At 37.2% G+C, this 22786-nt stretch overlaps 1 protein-coding gene across 1 annotated transcript in view; it reads right to left on the bottom strand.

Moving 5' to 3' along the window:
* Positions 1-749: 749 nt before the first annotated feature.
* The window catches only part of gabrd (gamma-aminobutyric acid (GABA) A receptor, delta), a 31346-nt gene continuing 9309 nt past the window's right edge, over positions 750-22786 (bottom strand). Inside the window, exons 2-9 of the mRNA XM_015380198.1 lie at positions 12997-13112; positions 10995-11062; positions 8622-8842; positions 8433-8515; positions 6474-6611; positions 5870-6025; positions 3840-4051; positions 750-1729 (exon numbers count right to left, since the gene is read on the bottom strand). Of these exons, the coding sequence (XP_015235684.1) occupies positions 1406-1729; positions 3840-4051; positions 5870-6025; positions 6474-6611; positions 8433-8515; positions 8622-8842; positions 10995-11062; positions 12997-13112 (1318 nt within the window). The 3' untranslated portion in view covers positions 750-1405. The remainder of the gene's footprint in view (positions 1730-3839; positions 4052-5869; positions 6026-6473; positions 6612-8432; positions 8516-8621; positions 8843-10994; positions 11063-12996; positions 13113-22786) is intronic.

Here is a 22786-nt window from a genome sequence, read left to right as displayed (position 1 = left end):
AATGGCCAGAGTTAAGTCGATTACGAAGGAGGTGAAAATATTGTGATTAATTGTGTTTAGAGCTTCATTTTTCAGGGACTCCCATTGAAACAAAGATTAAACATGCTACCATTAGCCCAGCCTTTTTAACGGTCTGCATAAAACATTGTTAGCATCCTGTTAAAACTGTTTTGAAAAAAATATCATTCAGTACTAATTAGTGGAGTATATCACTATTTTTTCCTTGTACTACAGCTTGTTACCATAGAAACTGGACACACATTAGTGGAGAGAAATTGCTGGATAAGCACACTACTTTATTCAGTCCCTGCCAGAATGATAAACATTTGAAGGATGCATAGTTCACTTTTGATTCATATGAAACAATAATAAATTGCTTACAACTGAAATTATTTCACTCAGGGTTTAACCATTAGGTATCTTGTTTGTTTGAGCTTTTTAAGTCCCTGGAGAGGAGTTTTCTTATTCTGAAATCAATTTCCCAGGTGTGTTGCAGGAATTACATGGAAATCTGACATCATTCTCAATTCTCAATCAATCATTCTTGATCTGTAATCCCTAAAAATTAAATTTCAGTTTTTTATAATCCCAAATAAGTATTTTCATTGTGTTAGTAAACATAGATCCCATCTGGCAAGAGTGATTCTAATTTGTTTTTCAAACGTCACCAAACAGCTATGCATTTACCATCCATGTGATTATTCTCATTAAGGAGGAAGATCGAGACAGACACATGTAGTAGTGGTGGACATCCTTTAATAACAAGGAAACAGGCAGACCTGGCAGTGGAGATAAGATACTCCAGACTGAGTCCTAAACCTGAAAATGAACCAAATAAATGGATGGAGGGACAGGAAGGATAGAAAAGGGGGGGTACAAGTGCGGGAAGAGAGGGAATGAGTTATCAGCCATGCAGAATAGCGGTGCACCTCATCTCGTCATCCTCTTGCCTGAGAGGTGTTTGTTGGTGTTTGAGACAGCAGGCAGTTAATGAAAGAGAGATATGGGGACTATGCTTGTTTGGAGGAAAGCTTGCGCTCAGTAAATTTGCTTGAGAGACATGATGTTTTTTGTTAAAATGATATTCATCTAGCAGGATGCAACTCTTAATAGGTATGTGGACCTCCAACAGGCAACTAAGTAATGTGCCTTTAAACATCCTCAGCTGTTTTTAATAGAATGCATTTATGTCCTTCTTACAGTTTAAACTCTTAACTACGTCCATTAAGTACCGTGTTTTTATTTTCACAGGCTCATACAGTCCGTACTTCTTTTTAATGGAAGTCTCCTTCTTTCTGAAGCCTGCATTATAGGTCAGCTGCACAGTCTGCCAGCATTTTAATGTCATGACTCCAGCAGTTTCCTATGTACAGCTTCTGATGGCTCCGACCCTGCTGCCTCCTCCTCACATCGTATACGCCACCCAGTAGATCACGTTCACCACGGCGAAAGTGAAAGGGAACACAGCCCTGGCATAGATGTCGATGGTGTCTGCATCGATTGGCTTACAGACACATTTGGAGCAACACTTTTTGTCCTCCTTGCTCGCCTCCGCCGGCCTGGATCTTCTCCTGCTCGGCTCGGGCTCCTCTGCGCCGCCCTCCCCGGGGATTTCACTCCCAGAGCGCTGCGTTCGGCCCTGGCGGTTGGAAATGACAACGCCTTGATTCATCCCAGTAACCGACAGGGAAAACAGAACCATGGCCTGCTTGCCGTTCTTTACTATGGACTGGAAAGACAGAAAGGAAATGAAGTTTATGAGAAACCTTGATCTAGTTTTTAACATCTGGTAAACTGTATAGTCTGTTGGAAAATAATCCTTCGTAGTTGAAAACAGCAGGAGACTAAACCAAGGAACTAAAGCAGCACATTTTGGTGTGAACTTTTTAAATACTGAAAATATATATCAGCAGTGTTTGGAAAAGTCAAAAAGTACTTCCCTCCATTTTGTTAAATTAGGAAATAATTTGTATTTTCTTTTTAATAGAAAATAGCCTAAGGTAGGTTGGTGTTAATATTTTTTTTCCTTAATAATTTGAATAATATAAAAAAATACTTTTGTTTGGTGGTGAAAATGACAATAAAAAAGCAAAGAGATTAAACCTTTAAGGGGGGCTACTATTTGCACAATGAAAGAAGTGAAATGTCCATGTCACTTGGTTAGATTAAAGATTTAAGTTTTTCCAACCACAAATTGGTGCTTTACCCTATATCAAAAAACAACAGAAAAAAAATAGAAGTATTTATCTATTAAAAGTCAAGGGGCATGGGTGAAATTTGGATTTCAGAAGTGGGGGGGATGCAAGTATCTTTTATTATAACTAACTTCAGCGTGTGTGACCATCCAGTCACAGACCCGATTCAGTGGCGCATCAGATGTTTGTAAACTGAGCTTCTGAAGAGTGACAGCGGTGACAGCCAATCACACAAAAAAAGACGGTGGGCCAATAAGGAGCTAGTTGGTGGTCCAAACCCAGAGATGCGGGCTTCAGTTTGAGCTGCGGTTTTCCGCTTGGTCCTAGTGCTTGACAAATGTCTTTGTATTGTCTCGTAACATTGTTTTTGGACAGTAAATGCCGCAGGGTACCAAAACACACGTTTGAAAAAGTGCAGGGGACATGTCCCCCCTGTCCCCCCAAAAAATTCCATCCACGAAAAGCAATAGCATCACCTCACCACATCTACTTAAAGCACAGGAACATATCAGAAGGCAAATTGAGACTATCATAAAAGCTCTGAGGCATTTCACATTTTTTGCTTATTAAAAATCATCCATAGGATGAGGTAAGTGCTGCATTTGTAATGACCAAATGTTCAGCTTTTTAAATCTCCTGATTTATAAATCTTGTCTCTCTGGTCATCAATGTGAGTGAGACCAAAGAGATTTATTTGATTGTACAAAATTAAGTTTTTAGTCTTTGGAATAAATTAGCTGTTTTACATTTATGTCAATGTACAGATGTTGTTAAGTAATATCACTTTGAAAGATAAAAAGGAGTTTAAATCAAATCAGAAACAGAGCATGAGTAACTTTTTTAAGTTGGGACAGAGTAACTTTTTTTCTTCAGTTCAACAATTTTCATTCAAAGACGTTGGAAACAAATTCAGTTCTGTTATAAAAGGTTTAGTTTTCCCATTCTAGACCATTCTACACATATTAGCAGCAATTATTTACTGTTTAGTGAATAATATCCTCAAGCAAGCTGGGATTAAAACTACAGAACACAATCACAACAGCAATAATATGACTAAATTGTAAAAACATCAAAAAATACAATGAATCTCAAGCAATCCAAACCCCCATGGCGTCTATGACCATTATATTTTAGGTTTCTTTCATGATTTGTTTATCTTATCCCAATTTTGTAACAAAAACCATTGATCCTTAATCGTTATTATCAAAAGATTTTCAGTTTAACAGTCGAGCCTCACAGCTTAGCTCCTTGATTTGCTCAGTTTGTTAAACCTTGTCTCCTTGATTTGTTTCTTTCAATATCATAAATAAGCTGATAACTTATCTGTTTGTATTCATGAGGAATTTCCACAAAGTGCCGTTTGCTATTCTGTGAGTACCGTATGTCATCTGTAACAAAATAAGCTGACAGTAGGATGAGAATAACCGCTAATCTCTGTAGGGAAATCATCTGTTCCCTCAATCTTTTCTATAGAGATTTCTTGTCTTGCTGAAGGTCAGTGGGATGGATGCTTGTCAGCAATGAGTCTAACCAGCCACACAGTTCTGTTTGAAGACATGCTCACTACTGAAAAATAAAAAACCCCAAAAAGTGGGCATTATTATCCTGGTCTGACAGGCCAGCATGAAAAGAGTGTTTCCTTACCTCAGAGCTCAGCTTGCTTGCCTTAACTTTGGCCTTCTCTTTGAGTCGGTAGTCAGCGTTGTAGTGAGCGAAGGCGTATTCAATGAGGGCCGCAAACACAAACACATAACAGATCCAGAAGTAGACATCCAATGCCTTGATGGCTGACGCCCGAGGCAAGGAGGAGCGGGCGCTCACCATCAGGGTAGTCATGGTGAGAACCGTTGTGATCCCTGTTGGAAGAAATCCAGTCTAAGAAAACTGACTGAGAGGATAATCTGTCCAAATGCATAAATATGTGAAATAAATATACCGGTATCTAAAACTCCCCAATTTAACAAATTAAAAAGAATCAAAATAAAATGTTCAAGGACATCTATGCTTTTACCTTTGTAATTCACATAATATTTCACAATCCATCTGAAGCATTTTTCATGTAAATACTTTCAACAATCCATTATTCCAAGGACTACAAAGTGACTTTTAAAAAAATTCTTTTTTAAAGAGCCTCTACGCATTACAACATGTTTTTCACAAAGGCCGACTTTTTAGAAGGCTGTAAAACTGGAATCATGTTTCTCTTGGTGCAGTATGGTGGTATAGTTCATCACATGGACCTGCAGGCATGAAAAAAGCAAGTTAATGTGAAATCTGACCAACAATGAGCACATACTGGCAGATACAGTAAATGACTGAATGTATTAATTTGTATACAGAATATTTAAACCATTTTAAGGATTAGTTTTCATTATATTGACTCCAGAGTACCTCGCAAAAAGCATTCATTCCCATTAAACCCTTCCCTTTTGTTAAATTAACTACATTTATTGCAGTAGAACAAAACAATGTTGGGAATTCAAAGGAAGATAATACAATTACCATGTTAATCACAAATAAAAGTAGAAGTGTCACATTTTTGGTTCTGTTTAAGTTTTCTTTTGAGTTTTACTTTGATCCATGTCTTCCTTGTTTTCTAGGTTTACTGGTTTAATTCCGGTTTTCTGGATGTATTTCAGTTCTTTCTCATAGCTATCTTCCTTTTTTTCCCCTTTGGGATCCATGGTCCGAGACACACCTGCAGCTTTGTTTGCCGTGCTTGCAAGTAAAATTAGGATAAATAAATAAGTAGACTCGCTGTTCCCTGCTAGCAGAAGAATGTATCATCACTATTGAGTTAAGTCTAATTAAGATCAAGTAAATTGGGTTGTGCAAGCTGAATGTGTTTGACTTAACTTGTACATATCAGTGTTTTTAAGTTGCAGAAAGGATTGCTGTTGAGTCAATGAGTCGATGAAATCAGCTGGTTTCCTTAGATAGAAAACACTGAACCAATCCGACTGAATGTTTGTATTGTCTCTGTAAAGTACTTTGAAATGACCTGTGTTTTGAATTGGCGCTATATAAATAAACTGAAACTGAAGTTATACAAACTGACATTTTGTTGTAGTTTGCATATTAAGTAAAGTCAACTTAGAGATAACAGTGGAGATAGTGTGAAAATCTGTTCTACAAAATATTCAGTTGGAGACTGGAATACAGAAAAGGGCATGGTGTTTTTTTATTTTTTTACTCCACAGTCTTGAACCAATGTGTGTTCAGGCTTTGACATAAATTCTTAAAAGACACACTGAAGTCTTAGGGATGCAGTGGAATAAAAGGTTCAAGGAGAATGTACACTTTCTGTAAGGTAGTTCAGGTTATATCTTAGAAAAATTTGTCTTATTTCTATATTGAAATATTAAATTCAATATAAATTAATATAATAAATATAAATTAATATAATATTAGTTAAATTCTTCAGGACAGTAAAAGCTGATATGTTGCCCATGTTAATACCTTCAGTGAGCCCAGCTTTTATTCTTCTAGCCCAAAAATATGATGTGACTTTTGATAAATATTTAAGTTGATCTTCTGTGGAAGCTTTTAAAATCTGCAAACATTTAATTAAGAAAAAGCTTCATGCACTGTTGGTATTCTAGACACCAATACCAGCTGATATTTAACTCACATTATTTCAAAATATAAGGATTAAAGAAAGACTTTATACCAACCTAGGGTTACTCTAGCTGGAACTGCTGATTGGCTGATCCAAAACGACACCCAAGACATTGCAACCAGTAGTATAGAAGGCATGTATGACTGGATGATGTAGACACCTCTGTTACGTCTCAGCTGGAAACGAAGGCTTAGCCTTGGAAACCGTCCCGCTGGGAAACAGAAAGCAAAACAACCTAATTTAATTGCAGAACTAAATTAACTAATTATACATCTTGAAAAGTCTCTATTGTTGCCCGCAGGCGGCAGGGCTGTTAAGAAAGACTTGTCGCTGGCTTGAGCCCAGCGACAATATATTTTACAACTTTATATTTTACAACTTCCAGTTGTAAAATATAAAGTGTTACAGAGTGAAAACTCCCTGAAGAAACTCCTATCATGTTTTAAATCTCCTGCCCTGCTCAGCGGCAAGCCTGGCTTCATCTATTCCTTCTGTGCATAGAAAATAACCACGGAGATGCCTGATGTTTTAAAGAACTGGACTTCTGAAAGATTGGGTAAAGTTCTTAAACACAAGGGGCTAGTCAAAACCAGAAGCTCAGAAAGATGCTGGAATATCTTTATACTTAAACTAATGCCGAAAGTAGCAGAACTTCTTACCTGATTTAAAGTTCATCATTTCTGTGACAAAGCGGTAGTCTGTGATGGTGAACTGGGAGAGCTCCAGTTTGTCCAGTCCATGGATGTGCCTCTGACTGTCTGACCAGTGATACACTATGTCCTCTGAGGAGTAGCCATCTTGAACAGAAGGAAAACACAGTAAACAGACGTAATGTGAGGTAATGTAGGTTTTTCCCAGCATGAGGCATTTTACGCCTAATGGCTAGCAGCGCTATTCTAATCAACACATTACAGCCTTTTAAAGAGACAAGTTTCAAGGTTAGCATATCCCGAAACACTCTTTTGCAATAAGACAATTTACAGTGACAACATTTTTTATTTATATTATTCCAATCTATTTATTATTATGCAACATAATTACTAAAAAGTTAGAACGAAGAATGTTTTACAAAGTATGGGATCGATTTGTATTCAGCCCCCTGAGTGAATACCTTTAAGTTAAAGCTGAAAGTCATTAGTGGTTTCTCTCTTCCAGCTTTGAATATCTATAGACTTTTTATCTATTCTCCTTGTTAATATAAAGCTCAAGCTGCGTCAGATTCGAAAAGATGAGTCAATGAACAACAGTTTTATAAATCAGATAAACCAGACTAAATTTGAGATTAAATGTGTAATTTAGTCTGGCCCAGATGAATGAGACATCGGAAGATTGTTGATAAATACAACCCGTTGTCTTTCAAACCATGACTGTGCCTATTGGTCAAACGCTTTGACCAATGAGCGCAACTGACTGTGACAGAAAGCTGGTGGGAGAGTGTAAACAAAAAGCCTGTCGGTAATTGGCGAATTCGTCCTTCTTAAAAATTAATGAGCGTAGAGCCTCTTCCTGCTCACGTTTCAACAAAAAGCCCAAGTCTAATCCTTCCAAAACTGATTCCAAAGCTGAGTCAAATGAGAACTGTTCAATAGCTGTTGCCAACTTCCTTGTTGTGCTTTCTCCAGCGTTGCGTGACGCCCTCAAAACCCCGCCCACTTTGCATCCAAAAATTCAAATTACATCTCTGCATTGTGATTGGCCCGCCTGTTCTAGGGCCTGGGGCATTGATCGAGGCTAGACCACTCGCAGGCAAAAATGATTTTGGCCCCTGGTGCGTGGGAATAGTTTACTAGGCTAATACTTAACTGGATTTGGGCCATTTTACAACACAGATTTGTGCAATTATTCTGTCTTAATCATTGCTGTATTGCTTTGGAGCTGTTTGCTTCCCCTTCCCACAGTCCTATGTTTTGTTTTGGTTTTTGGGTAAATCTAGCTGCATCTTTCCCATTCTCTAGTGGAATAAGCTTTTCCAGAACTTGATTCCTGCATTTTAATTTGGTGATAGTTTGTTCAGAATAAGTGAATTGTAGGTTTTTTCACCACATGTACGATATGTTGTACAAAAAAAAATCAAATTTGGTGTCATCTGGCCAATGCACATGTTTTCTATATCCCCTTCATTGCTTGTTAAACATGGAGAGAGAATTTTTTTCCAGCATTAGTCTAACATTGGCTACCTGCTTACCAGTTATTTTTATCTTGTCAATGGATTTTCCCACCTGAGCTGCAGCTGCTCCAGAGTTATCATGGAATTATTTGTTTCTTCTTTGAATGATGTCAGTTGTGATTTACGGTTATGTCTTTAAGTTTGCTTTATTTTGTTAAATGATGAATCAAGTTCTTTGAGTATACCTCGCTCTTCACGATGCTGTAAATTCACTATTGTTCCTTTAATAATTCGGTTGTTTTTGAGGTCATTTGTTCCAAGTGGATTTTAATAATTATACAAAATATAAAAGGGCAGAAATAAAAATACATGCCACACTTTTTAAGTTTTTTTTTTTTTGTAAATTGTTTGGAAATGATATCACATCATGTTTTTCTTTGTTTTAATCAATAAATTAAACTCAAAGTAAATGGAGCTTTGAGGTTGTAGGAACTTGAAAACATGAACTTACAGCTTTCTAAGTCCAACATACACTCCTGTTCATCCATGGGATACTTGGTTAGATCCATGTCACAGGCTACCGTCGAAGTGATTCTAGGGACAAAATCGAAACAAATTTTATTCGGAAGTCACAAGTTAGAAAAAAATACAAAGACGAACAGAGAAAAGACTGAAGTCCGATGTTGTTGTTTTGTTTTACCTGCTGCTGTACAAAATGACTCCATTTGGCTGCAGGCGGATCAGTTTGTTCTCCACTGTCACATCATGGAACCAGGCAGATTTAGCATTAACGATGAACGTGTCAGGTACCCACAACTTGTCCACAAACCGACTGTCCAGGCCAAGAGTTTTGTTGGTGTGATTGTAGGACAGGCGGTCGTCGCGCCAGCTCTGCCGCAGGAACACTGTCATTGTATATTCCTACCACGACAAACAAATCATTTATTCTTCATTATGCAATTTGTGTTTAAAATAAAGGCAAGTAAAATAAAGCCAAGTCACTGATTTATAATGTTAGAAAAGTAATGTCTTCCACATTGTGTTTAGACATGCTTTGCTTTAGCAATAAAAAAAAATTGGTTAAAAACAGGAGTACACTTAATGAAGAAATGTAAAGAAAAAACAACATGTATACTTTATACTATTATTCCTCATGGCTGTTTAAGAGTGTTTGGAGCTTTATTAAAAAAACAGATTTTACAAATTGCAGACTCTCAGGGAGTTGGGAATGTATTGGTTGGTTTATCGCTGCATTAACTGCAGAACTTTTTCACTTGAGAAACCATATAGACCATTTGAACAAGCCTTCTCGTTTAACTTTTTTTCACAAGAGAAAAGCACAATAGAGGATTAATAAAAATGAGTGAAGTGAATTACAGCAAAGCAGTACGCTCAGAAACAGGGTTTGCTCGAGTGGAATACATTCAATATTAATACATCTTGGGCATTCCTCCTATTAAATGTAAAGAGTTTGTCATAAAGAGGGTCTGTTTAGCTGATATGTTTTATTTTGGCTTTAGGCATATTCTCATGTGTAACTATAATGTTATTCTTAACATCCATCAGTCTCTCTAAACTTACATGAAACTACAATCTCTAGTCTTTTAAACATTCAATTTTTTTTTTTAAATCACTGTAAAGTTTAAACATTATTAAAAAAAAACAATAGTGAATAACAAAAAAACGGTGACACTGTACCAAACATGAAGAGGCACATAAACAACTTTAAAAAAGGGTTTTTCTGTGTTATCTGGGGTAAATATATCCATCACTGTCTTCCTTTTGTCTTAACAAGCTCAAGCCAACAGCTATTCATAATGAGCCAAAGACTGTAGCCAATTCCCAAAATCTGTCATTTATTGACAGGCTTTTTAACATTGTTCTTGAAACTAAGCCATGGTTTCTTCTTTTTTTTTTTTTTTACTGTTTTACTCAAATAAATAACAAAGGTTTTTCTATTCTGTTCCAAAGAAAGAGACAGATAACAGGCACAAGAAGAGAGCCACAGAGTCCGTAGCGCTTTTTGAAATGTTTTTTAGTGATAAAACCTAACTTATCAAAATGATATACTAATGAATATTACATCCTAAAATGTGTTACGCCAAAATATAATGAAGCTTAATATTTCACGGCTGTTAAACTCCCCTATTCAGATGATAGATTTAATTTTATGTTGGTCGGATATCCATTTTGATTGACTGATAAATGTCTGAGCCTATCATTCATCATATAATAATATAATTGAACTTTATTGATCTCACGTTGGAGAATTTACCTTGGCATTTAACCCATACCCTTGGGGAGCAGTGGGCTGCCATTGTGTGGCGCCTAGGGAGCAGGGCAGGGTTAAGGGTCTTGTTTAGAGAGCCAGAGTGCAGGCTGTGGGGATCGAACCAGATACTTGGAACCTTCCCAGAGCACAATCGCATTGCTCTAACCACTAGGCCAGCATTCCCCCTTTCAGCACAGAGATTCTTTTCTAGATTCAATTAGTTAAGTCACACTGGCTTGTTATAAATACCTAAAAATAGATCTTTGACAGGAACGGATCCATCGGATCCAGGTTCATCATCATCATCAAGTGCAGTAAATCTCTAATGTGAACGCTATTTTAGAAAAACAGTAAATCATCATATGTTTGCAATAAATGCAATAAATTTACTATAAATAGCAACTACGGTATGGGAATATGCAGTGTTATTGCTTTTTCATATGAAAAACATACTAAATAACTTAGCTGATAGTTGATTATGGTAGAAGAAACTATCTGCAAATGTTAAAGAGTTTGAAAAGTCACTTTGAGTTTTGTTATTTACTAAGCTCTGGTCTGCAGCACATTTCACGCAGGAAGGACTTAGAAACGAAATTCGAGCACAGTTCCTAGAAAAAACAACAACAACCTTTTGCTAAAAGTAAAACAATCATCTTGGTAAAGATGATTTCAGCTAGGACACTTTTTAGACTGTATTTGATTATGCATTAGGATAATATTAGGTATTTCCATTAACAGAACCACACTCCAAAAAGATTTAAACTGTCAGAGTGCGAAGTTGAGAAATATTCTGTAGTTTACCATGTTGGCTTCAGAGATGTGATCAATGCTGGCCACTTCAATAGCCATGGCCACGTTCACTGGTGGACCTGCAGAGCGAAAAGTGAGAAAACAAGACACACCCATCTAACACACTCACCCATACACCTTCTCTGCCCAGCCTGACTCCATCCGCCCCCTCACATCCTCACTTCATTACCCTTCCGCCCACCACCTCCCTGCTTCTCAAACACTCCTACAGTGCCTAAAGATTAAGCATTATCCAGTGTAACCACGCTAAGCGGAGCATCACACTGTGGGCATTTATAAACAGCATGGGACTCTCATGAATCTGCACAGAGTGAGCTTCAGACAACATCCATGTGACAAAAACACACACGTGCGACGTTGTGTTTTCACTAAACAGCCTGCCATATGATTAGCATGGAGTGTGCCTCGATGATCAGATGCTGGAGCCTGAAGCTGCAGGGGAGCTTAGATCACAAAGGCTGCTAACGCTGAACATTAAGGAATCATACAGTGCTTTTCCACATCATTCAACACCTTCCCAAACCCATTCCTCGGAAGTTCTGCTTTCCGTCGGCCGTAATCAAGAGGACTAGTCTGTGTGTTTAAGTGATTTAAAACTGCTTGATTCTGCAACTATGTCTGATTTAATACTATGATTTTGAAATTGATAAAACCTAACACACAAATGGAAGTTATCTTTATGTAAATCAGATTATTTTAGAAATCTAGCTAATGATTTTTATCTTTCCTATTGTGTAAAATCCATTACATGCCACTGTAGGACAAAGCACTAATACTTTGCTGCATTCGCATCACCTCCACGTGATTCATACAATCTGGATTTTCGAAGGACTGTTAGAAACAATGAAGCCGAGGTCCAACTTTTCAATAAAAGGTATTTCTCTATATACTGAAAAGCCCAACAGCAATGAAGCAGTTTTTGTTATAATCTTTTGCATCATGTTTTCACACTAATCCTGTGTCAGTTTGGACCAACTTTGACAGCTAGAGATTTGAATAATTTTCCACATACTTTTTCCTCCACTTTGAACTTGCTGACTGCTGTTTATTTCAGGGAGACGAACTTTCCACCATAAACAAGAATCTCTGTTAAAAATGCTAAACACAAATAAATGAAGACACTTGGACAAATGGGTAAATGTGTTTTATGGATGTTTTGCAATAAAAGGAAGAACACTTTTTGTAAAACAAAAACATTTATACTTCATATGTCAGTTGCAATTCCTTTTGATTAAACTTAATTTCTGAAATAGTTCATTAAAAAAGAAAGTTAAGTTTCATGGTATGCACCAAATAATTGCAAATGTCCTTTTTATTGCAAAACATTATGAATCCTTTTTCATATTCATGTTTATAACACAGGCATAACTCCTTATGAAGGGTTGAGTTGAATGAAGGGAATCACTGATAAAAACATGATTCCTTCGTGGTCACGGCAGCTCTTTGATTCAGATCGCCTTCTCGGCACAATAAAATTTCACATCCATATAAATGTAGTGACAACATGCAGATCTCTGCAGAGGTGCGGCGTATGTGGTCCCAGCAGCTCTCCTCATCCACATTTTCAACTCTCGGCTCAGCTGAGTTAAGCTGTGAGATTGAGAAATCTATCGTTGTGGTCGTTGGATGTTTCACATTTAGCAGCCATTCTTAGCAACGTCTCCAGAGGGCTTCTGAGAGCCTATGAACCCCCCGCCCCCCAAACCGCGCTCTGCAGCTTGTCCTTGAGGACCGTCATCCCTTATAATCCCTTTAGCAAAGCCTCTCACACTTAATGATTTTTGTGTCCTTAACGAACAATTTGCCTTTTAGGAGAATTAAAGCAGGTATTTGCATGAAGCAAACAGCTTTGATTCAGTGTAAAAAAAAGAAATAAATACCTACCTAAAATACAAACATCCATGTTTTGCCTTTTGTGTTATGCTAAGGATGGCTGTAAATGTGAGGGGGTGAACTGCAACCCAACACCACAAGCCTTAGATCTCATACTCACCTCCTATCCCAGGGCGAAAATTTCTGGCATAGCCCTTCATTAAATCATCCAGGTTAGGTAACCAGGAAATTTGAATGTCTGTACCTACATAGTCCCCAATGTCACTCAGCATGGCCCTAAAGGAGACAAACAGCAAACACAGCAGCCTTCAGCAGATTCAACAGAAAAAAAGTTTCGATTATCAGGTAAATTCATAAAAACAGGTCAGAAATAAACAGTTTAAGCCATTAGCCTGTGCATGAGTATAACTTTGAATATTTAACAAGCATTCAAGGCTTCAGCCAACTGAACGGCACGTCCTACGTTCAGCCTCCCTCTAAATTATCATTTGTTTAGGACTTGGGTGCAACCTGCAGATAGGCAGAAAACTATTGCAAGGAGTTCAGACAAGATAAACAAACGCCTGGAAAAAGTTAAGGTAATTAAACAGAACTGCAGGAACATTTCACAATGAAATGCACTAAAGGTCAAAGCAAGAGAGAGATTTAAAAGCAGAAAGCAGGAGAGGCTGCAAAGGAAAAAAAAACAAGGGTTTACAACTGACAGTGTGAAGTTGTTTTAATGGTTAAACGTTAATAATAGAGGAAGTAAACTAATAAAACCGAACAATGCATGAATAGAAAAGTAGATTGGTTATGTTTTTTTTACCCTTTTCAGCATTCCACCAACCAGCACACTTCACTTAATATCAGCAGGTGCAACATAAACGCTGAATTATAGACCTATATGCAGGTTTTTAAAATTCAACAGGCATTAAAGACATAATGCAGCCTAAAAGGCTCCCACTCTGTCCAAAACTCCAAGCATTTCCAATGACTTTAGTTGGTGCATTATTGAGCAGCAAAGCAACCACAGAGGACTGAAACTCAAATAAAACTCATTTGTCAGTCGGAGCTACAGAAATTACTCTACAGGGGCTTATGGAGGGTTTTTTTTTTTAAAGAAAAGAGCTGATGCAACACAGTGGTAAATACGCTGTTGTTTTTCAGCATTTCAAATCAATGAATATCCTCTTTCTTCTGGGTTTCAAATTCTACACAACCTTCAAACACAAAAAACACAACCTGGGCAAGAACAAAGGCTTTTTCAAGCGATGCTTTCGATCACCACAGCCAACAGGTTAAGCTTAAAGAGGTAAGACGCTTTTTCAACCTGTTTCCCTTGTATTTACCCAAAATATTTTCATGTAAGAACATCAAACATGAAATTTTATTTTGTTGGAAATAACAAAGTTGCTGTAACTGAGCTTATGATACAGTAAACTGCAGAATTTTTGCAGCTAATTTGGAATTTTGTCCAATATTTGTATGTGTTTAAAAGCTATGGTGAGGAAATGACTCTCTGGCCATGGTGGCTTCCACAATAAAAAAAATAAATAAATGAATTGAATAAATGAAGATAAAGTATGTTATATAAATATTACGGCCTCATTCATTCAGAGATAAAATCCTGGATGTCTTTAAAATGAAGTCCAAATGAAATATTCCAACAAATCAAACGTAAATTGTATTATAACACACTGGAATAAGGTATATTTACTTATTTATGGACTCAATTAATGTTTTGTTTGAAAGAGAAAATGAGCATTTGCCATTTTTTCTTTTTCATTGCCTTCAGAATTACCATAGATCTCTGAGACATGATAATAAATGAACCACAGTATATAGATGTGTTAAATCTCATCTGAATACTATGGGTACATTGATCAAAGCTTCTTAGGTCACAGCATGTAAATGAGCGCACTCCACTGTGCAATAAATTTGAGGTAGTTTTGTCTTTTACAATATAATGTAAAAAAAAATATCAGAGGGAACTGCAGCAAAAGATTTTAAGCTAAACAGAACTTTTGAATTTAAATATTTTCACTCAATCAAAACAAGAGGAAAAGAAAGAAACAAAGCAAACAGGCCATTTGCAAAAATATATCATTTTATTTAAAAACCTTAATTTTTAAAGCCAGATTTTAACATTTGAATTTGTTGTATCCATTTCAGGATTCCACACAATCAGACATCCCCACGAACAAAACCCACAATAAGTTTTACCTCCTCTGCAAATAAACTAGAAAAAGAGTAATAGTTAAACTAAAACTTTATAATGGTTTAAAGAGATCCCCCTTGAGACCCATAAAACCACAGACTGACAAAAAAGCTTCCAGCCACAGTCTCTGTGGTTCAGTCTCACAGCTTAAAACCACTAGGTGGCAGGTTTGTACTCTGAAAGGCTAATAGGGAGGGTTTAGTAAGGACACACTCTCACTGACAGCAGAACTATTAGTACTTATATAAACACTGAGCTGGAGAATCACATTTTACACACAATCTGTCTTCATGATGCAAACAGCCAGCAGTGGTGATCTAAATGAATGGAGCGAATGCAACTTTCCCTGACATTTAAAGTCACATAGGCTGGTTTTGGCATTGTCATGAAAATAAACCCCACAGAGGGCGCTTTATCAAAGGCGATGGTATTGACAAACTGTGAAAAGCCATTTGGTGACCTTTGAAATAAGGAGGGACATTTTAGGGGAAGGTAAAGAAGCGACATGGAACACTCATCTACAGAATAATATTTTTTTTATGAAAAAGCTATGATAAATACAATATTTTTGTCATGTTATTTATATTTTTATTGAGGATTCATTTTGTAGTACAAGATGTATTTATAGCCTGGCAATCAGACTCAAATGGGAGCACTTGTGAGCTAATTAATCACTCTGTGGCTCCTGTATTTTTTTTTTCTTCTCGCTAATTGGTTGTTTCTAAATCGGGAAATAAAGAGCGTTTTCTTTATACAGTTTTCTGCACACCAAGGTCAAACATGCCTCTGCAGAACAGGGGGACAGCAAGTGTGTGGCACTGAGAGAAAAAAACAGCAGTTGTTTTAACACAGTGGGAATTCAGTTCAGAAAAGGATTTATTTACCTGAACTTTAGTATTAACATTTATTCGAAAACATTTCTCACAATTAGTCTGGTTCCAGCCACAACCTTTACTGTTTTTTTTTTTACTTTTTTTTAACCAAAAAGTGTGAAATGCATTTATATATCTGCTCCCCTGAGTTGGTATTGTACCTGCAAATGCTGCTGCCGTTTTTTTTTTTTTAATCTTCAACCATTTGTATTTGCAAAATAACAAAACTTAGTTGAAAAAGGAGGAGAGACCTTTGCTGAAGATCATCTTTTAAACCTTTATTCAGATGAAAGCATTGATCTTACTTGTTCCTATGTATGTTTGGCTGTATGATGGTGGGTGGGTGGTTTCCTGCAGTCTATTTAGCTCCATCCATCTTCCCCTAACTCTAACCGGCTTCGTTGTCCTATGTAAAAAAGGGTCATTCTCACAGCATGTTGCTGCCAATACCGTGCTTGCCAAGTCAGCTTTCAGCTGAACACAGAGGCCAGAAAGTTCCCTCTTAGACTCATCGAAATCAGAGCACCTTGTTTTCCTGTAGGCTGTGTCCGTTCTGTATGTGGCAAACAATAAGTATTTTTATGGCTTTTCTTTCAAAACCAGCTTTAATTGGAGCACAATTTCAAAGATAAATTTATAGAGTGACAGATTCTCCCACCTGAGCTGTAGATCTCTGCAGCTCCTACAGAGTTGCCATTCCAAAATCTTAAATTTACATTTTTTAAATACTCTGAAAACCATGTATGGGACATTTTATCGCATCTTATCAAGCTTGTGTTTGCACACTTTAAATGTAGGTTTATCTTTTGCTCAGAACTGTGAATATATTATGACAAAACCTTAAAAGGTTTAAGGCTAAATCCCTAAAAGAAATTTTGATTGGATGTTTTTCTATTTACTTCTTGGTTCCTTGTTGCAGATACATAAAGAGAAGTTAGCTATTTAATGAAATTGCATTCCTTAGATTGTTTTAGTTAGAAGTTTCTCTCTCAAAATCACTGAGAAAAAAAAACAAAGTGTGAAGTTTTCAGCTTTGAAAGGGAAAAAAATGAAACAACAACAATGTATGCTGTCACCAGAAATGTGCAGGTTGCAATTATGATTGCTTTCGGGCTTCACTAAATATTTGAAGCTCTCTACTTTCCACAGCAAACAGCAGAAAGTGTTTGGCTGCAGATGCTCCCCCTTTCATTAAGTGTCTCTCTCCAGTCTCGAGCTGCATATAAGCTAACATTAAACAGATGGGGGGGATAAATCTGAGCCTCGCTCAAATTTATAGAGTCTGCTTGGGAATGTAATGTGCCTCACGCACTGGTGGCCTAATTAGTTTTATATACTGGCAGTACCAGTTACCTGAACATGAGTGCCGCATACATCCCCCTGAGGAGGAAGTCATTCTTTAGTTTTAACTGCAAAATGAAAGATGAGGAGCATCAAGACCAAATTCATACAATTCTTATCAGAAGATATAAGAAGCAAACAATCAGTATCTGCTGCAGTGTCAGAGTCACAATTTTGGTTATTCAAATAAGACAGTTATCTAATTTTATGAAAAAGAATATGGCTCCCCATTATATGCTTAACTACTAAGAAATTTATATATCTTGACATGTAATCTCTGCTCCTTTTTTCCTTGAAAATGAAGTTTTTCACCTTTTAGCTTCGAAATATCAACAAAAATAAAATAAAAAATAGCAGAAATAATCTTCATACAACGGTTCCCTTCCAGAGAGTATCTGCTTGTAATTATCTAACAGATTCTGACATCTCTAAAAGTCACTTTAATCTGGACTTTATTACCGTGGTGAAATGTCCAGTTGTGCTTTAGCTTTTCCTCAAACATAGCAGTCAAACTAACCATCGCTAGTTCATTATTGATGGTAGGATGGAGCAGATCAAGTGATGGGTTGATAGATTGGGACTTGTATACAGTAAAGAAGGCAAAGATCTGATCTTTGGTAGAAAAGAAAAAAACAAAAGCTTTAACTTTAGTTGTTCTTCCAAAAGTCGACCATAACCTTTAACATGGAATGGCAAGTTGGTCGTCAGGTGCCACTGTCTTCCTGCTGCTTTCGCTCCAAAACACCTGGAACTAAAGACCAAGTTACCTCCTTGGCCAGGGGAAAACTTACCATTTGGTAAAACTAGGTCGTTGCCTAGGGCCCCAAGTTCTAGGGGCCCAATAAAGCTCTATTTACATGTATGGTTAATACAATTATTCCTTATTTGTGCACATTAATTATGTTTTGATAAAAATCCTTTTGCTAAAATGCCATCAGAACGCTTATAGTATTAATATTAAGTGTGTCTGTTTTATGTGTTGTCTTCTCAATTCAGAGGACCCCCTGCTTGCCTTCGCCAAGGGCCCCAAATTTCCTAAATCCGCCCCTGTGCTTGGCATGTAAGTAAGTTTAGCAAGGACCTGTCTATGATTTATTTATTTAACCATTTATTTGTTTAAGGTGTGTTGAAAAATGGATTCAAGCAAATATTGTAGGACAGTGAACCTTGAGGACCGACGTTGCCTACCGATGATCTACAGTACAAGATATGTTTTCATGACCCAAAGACTGATTTTGTAAAAACACAAACACAACAAAATATAACTTCCAGTAAATCAAACGTCTGTGAAATCAAACTGTCAACTTAGGAAGCAACACTGATTGATGATCAATTTCACAATGTTGTGTAAATGGAATAGACAACAGGTGGACATTATTGGCAATTAGCAAGACACACTTAAGAAAAAGGAGTGGTTCTGTAGGTGGGGATCACAGCCTTGCTTTCTGGCTGATGTTTTGGTTGCTTTTGAATATTTGTTGTGTTTTTACACACATGGTAGAATGAGAAGGACTCTACAACCCACACAAATGGCTCAGGTAACGCAGCTCATCCAGGATGGCACATCAATGCAAGCTGTGGGAAGAGGGTTTGCTGTGTCTGTCAGCGTTGTGTCCATAAGCTGGAGGTGCTACCAGGAGACAGACCAGTACAACAGGAGATGTGGAGGAGGCTGTAGGAGGGTAACAACCCAGAAGCAGGCATGCTACCTCTACCTTTGTGCAAGGTGGAACAGGCGACGCACTGCCAGAACCCTGCAAAATGACCCCCCAGCAGGCAACAAATGTGCATGTGTCTGCACAAACGGTAAGCTGAGATCCTCAGATCCATGTGAGACCATATGCTGGTGCAGTTGGTCCTAGGTTCCTCTTAATGCAGGACAATGCTAGACCTCATGTGGCTGTAGTGTGTCAGCTGTTCCTGCAAGTTGAAGGCATTGAAGCTATGGGCTGGACTACCAATTCCCCAGACCTGAATCTGAGCACATCTAAGACATAATTTCTCAATCCATCCACCAACGTCATGTTGCACCAAAGACTGTCCAGTAGTTGGTGGAGGCTTTAGTCCAGGTCTGGGAGGAGAGCCCTCAGGTGACCACCCGCCATCTGATTAGGAGCATGCTCAGGCATTTTCAGGAGGTCATACAGGCACATGGAGGCCAAACACAATATTGAGGCTCATTCTGACCTGTTTTAAGGACATTAAATCAAAGGTGGATCAGCCTGCAATGTGTTTTTTCTACTTTAATTTTGTGTGTGACTCCAAATCCAGGCTTCCATTGGTTAAAAAATAGGATCCAGTTCCATTGATGATTTGTTGTCAACACATATAACTTTGTACAGAACAGTATTCAATGAGGATATTTCATTCATTCAAGTCTAAGATGTGTTATTTTTATGGTTCCCTTTATTTTCTTGAATAGTGTACAAATGTTTGAAATTAATCTCCTTATTAGGATAGGTCGGTGGGGAGGCCCTCAGTCACAGGGTGTTGTGAGCTTGGACGTCCAGAGACAACACGCAGCAGAGCCACCGTTCCTATGCATTAAAAGGAGCTAAATAAGCGAGTTAAAATTTCCAAATGTAAAACATGAAAATAATAATTAACTGGAGTAAATAGACTCTTAGAGATGCCTTTAGCTGACAGAATAACCGACATAGAGCAGTAATTATAACAAAAATATATATATATATATATATATAGGTATATATATATATATATATATATATTTTTTTTATTAATCTGTTAATATGCTCTATCCAGAACTCAAGTGAAAAAATGCTTAATTTCACCTGGTTTAAATTCTGGAAGACATCTTCTTAAAGGAACCTTTTACTATCCAATTATCGATATCGATTACTTAAGATAATAATCGACAGATGAATCAATTAGTAAAATGATGGGTAGCTGCAGCCCTACATGCAAACATCATGTATAGTTAATGACATATCTTATATGTATAATTTAGTGTTTGTGTCTGAGAAGGAGTATGAAGGAGGGAAACCCCTCCATCTTCCATCAGTCCTTAACAATCTTCCTCATTCCTGCTTCACTTATGAGTCCATGCTATAAAGCAGGGGTCTTCAACGTTTTCCAGGCCAAGGACCCCCAAACTGATGGCGAGATGGAGCGGGGACCCCCTAATTATATATATATTATATAAATATTGTATGAAATTGTGAAATTGTGAAACGGTGCCCAGCTTGAAAGAGCTCCTGTTTGTTGCTGAATGTTTGCATTGATGACTGAAAGACATCTTCTGCCTCCATTTATCTGTTTACTTCAGTTTGTTGAATTTGAGTTAATGCGTATTAAAAAACATTTAAATTAGTGGAAAAAAATTGCGGGGGGGAATATAAAAAAAAGAAGTCTAATCAACCAAAACTTTCGTGACCCCCGTGCAGTACCTCCGTGGACCCCCTAGGGGTCGCAGACCCCCTGTTGAAGACCCCTGCTATAAAGTCTTTTAACTCAGTCAATAAATTAATTTTTATTCAGCTGTAATGAGCTGGAGAGAAATTCATAAAGTAACCTCTAAGTGTAAAGTGTTTAAAAGCTATCAACAGTGGAAAGCAAAAATAAAAAGGTATGCTTATTGTAAGTTTTTTAAATAAAAAATAAAGCACCAACTTCATTTTAAGTACAAAATGTTAAATAAGAAGGTTTGTTTATTTATTTTAACTATTGTGGATAATGTGAGATACAGGTTGCTTGTTATGCTTTGCAGAAACATCTTGAGATTAAACTCTAAACACCTCTGGACAATACTGCAAGTTCTCATTTATTAATCTTTTATAACCCTTTCATATTTTAAACAGTTGTGTGTGATAAACCAGCACAAAGTAGCCCATAAACAGAACAGAAAGAAAAAGGTGTATAATTTCTAAAATGAGACGTTCTGTGAAAAGGCTTTGCAAAGAGAAATAGGCAAATATCTGCTTTAATGTGCGAAAGCTGGTAGAGAAATACACCAAAAGACATGCAGCTACATGGGGATGATACCATTTTTAAAAATCCTGTGAGTAAAAATTTGGACAATGTTTGAAAATCAATTTGGGGTAACATTTTGTAAGGGTTGGTCACATGAAATCTGAATAAAACAAATTTTGGGTTGTTATTGGGCAAAATGCACATGTTGACGTAGCAGTTGAATAAATAACTTGGCAAAATGCTTTTTTAGCTGTATTTTTTTCCTTAGAGACTATTTCAATCTGACACAAACACTGCATGCTCAGCAGGTCAGATAACACCTAAGCAAAAACCACTGCGATCTGACCTGTTGATATAGATGTGAAATGTTTTGTAAACTGTTAAACATTTTATTTCCTAAAGCAGTGGTTTCCAAACTCTGCACCCCGAATCTTTTGTCCTGCATGTTTTAGATGCATATCTGCTCCAGTTCACCTGGATCAAAGGATCACATTTCCTCGTCAGCAGCCACCAGAGGCTGCAGAAGCCTGATAAGCACCCAGTTAGTCAGGTGTTATGCAGGACAATGTGCCCACAGTGAGGTGCCACACTTACAACTGTTATTTGTCAATTAATTCTTACAAGACAAGATATTAAATGTAATTGTGTCTTGATGGTTGGACTGTACTTCAAAACTCCAACTTATCCAAAAATTTAAACCAAGGATGCAAAGAGAGTAAGAATGCAATAAAACATGTTGGAGCAATAAATTATCTAAAGTTTCTGTGTGAGAGGAGATGGAATCCCGAAACATTCATACGCGACCAGAGGTGTCAAAAGTATTAATATTTATTACTCAAGTAGAAATCCGACTGATTAAAAACCATTTTTATTGGTTCTGTTATACTGGTTACTGCACTAACCTATTTAAGGAATATTTTTCTACATTTCTGGATGATAACTTCCTTACACTTAATTTTCTTAGTTTTATAACTAATTGCAACAGTGTCAAATTTAACACTTATATAAACTTATATGAACTATTTAGTCTAAAGTGGCAAACAAATTACTGTGGTAGAATGTCCAACCACAAAGAAATGAATTGTCTGGGTGAAACAAATTATCAGCCCATAATGTATATGAGCTCAAATGAAACAAAACTGACTACTCTAATTTAAAATGTAAGGAGTAGAAAATAGAGATAATTGTAAGGAGTAGAAGTAAAAAGTTGAATATAAAACTAAAACTGTACGACAAAACCGCAGGGTTTAAAAGTTCATAGCTCATAATGCATGTTCTCACACTGTGCGGCCCAATGCTCACATGCGATCTACCTGCTCACACTGTACGTCTAAAAACCACGTCGGACTCAGTTCCGCAGTGAGATGCCAATACTTGGACTCGTCTATCCGGAAGACAAACAAGGAGAAGAGGAATATAAAGCTCACTAGAGTGAAATGCGCTGCCTTGGCGATTTGTGCAATTTTGTGTGCTGAAAGCCCTAAAAAGAAAAGGAACGACGTATTCAGAGAAAGACAAGGCTGAGGAAACGTGGCTACAACAGTGTGTTAATTTTACATAAAGAACTCAATTTCACTCGCATCCTGCCATGCTTCTGTGTTTTCGTA

This window comes from Cyprinodon variegatus, unplaced genomic scaffold (genome assembly GCF_000732505.1).
Source record: "Cyprinodon variegatus isolate N-32 unplaced genomic scaffold, C_variegatus-1.0 Scaffold209, whole genome shotgun sequence".
Classification (NCBI taxonomy): Eukaryota; Metazoa; Chordata; class Actinopteri; order Cyprinodontiformes; family Cyprinodontidae; genus Cyprinodon; species Cyprinodon variegatus.
This window is presented reverse-complemented; position numbering and strand designations above follow the sequence as displayed.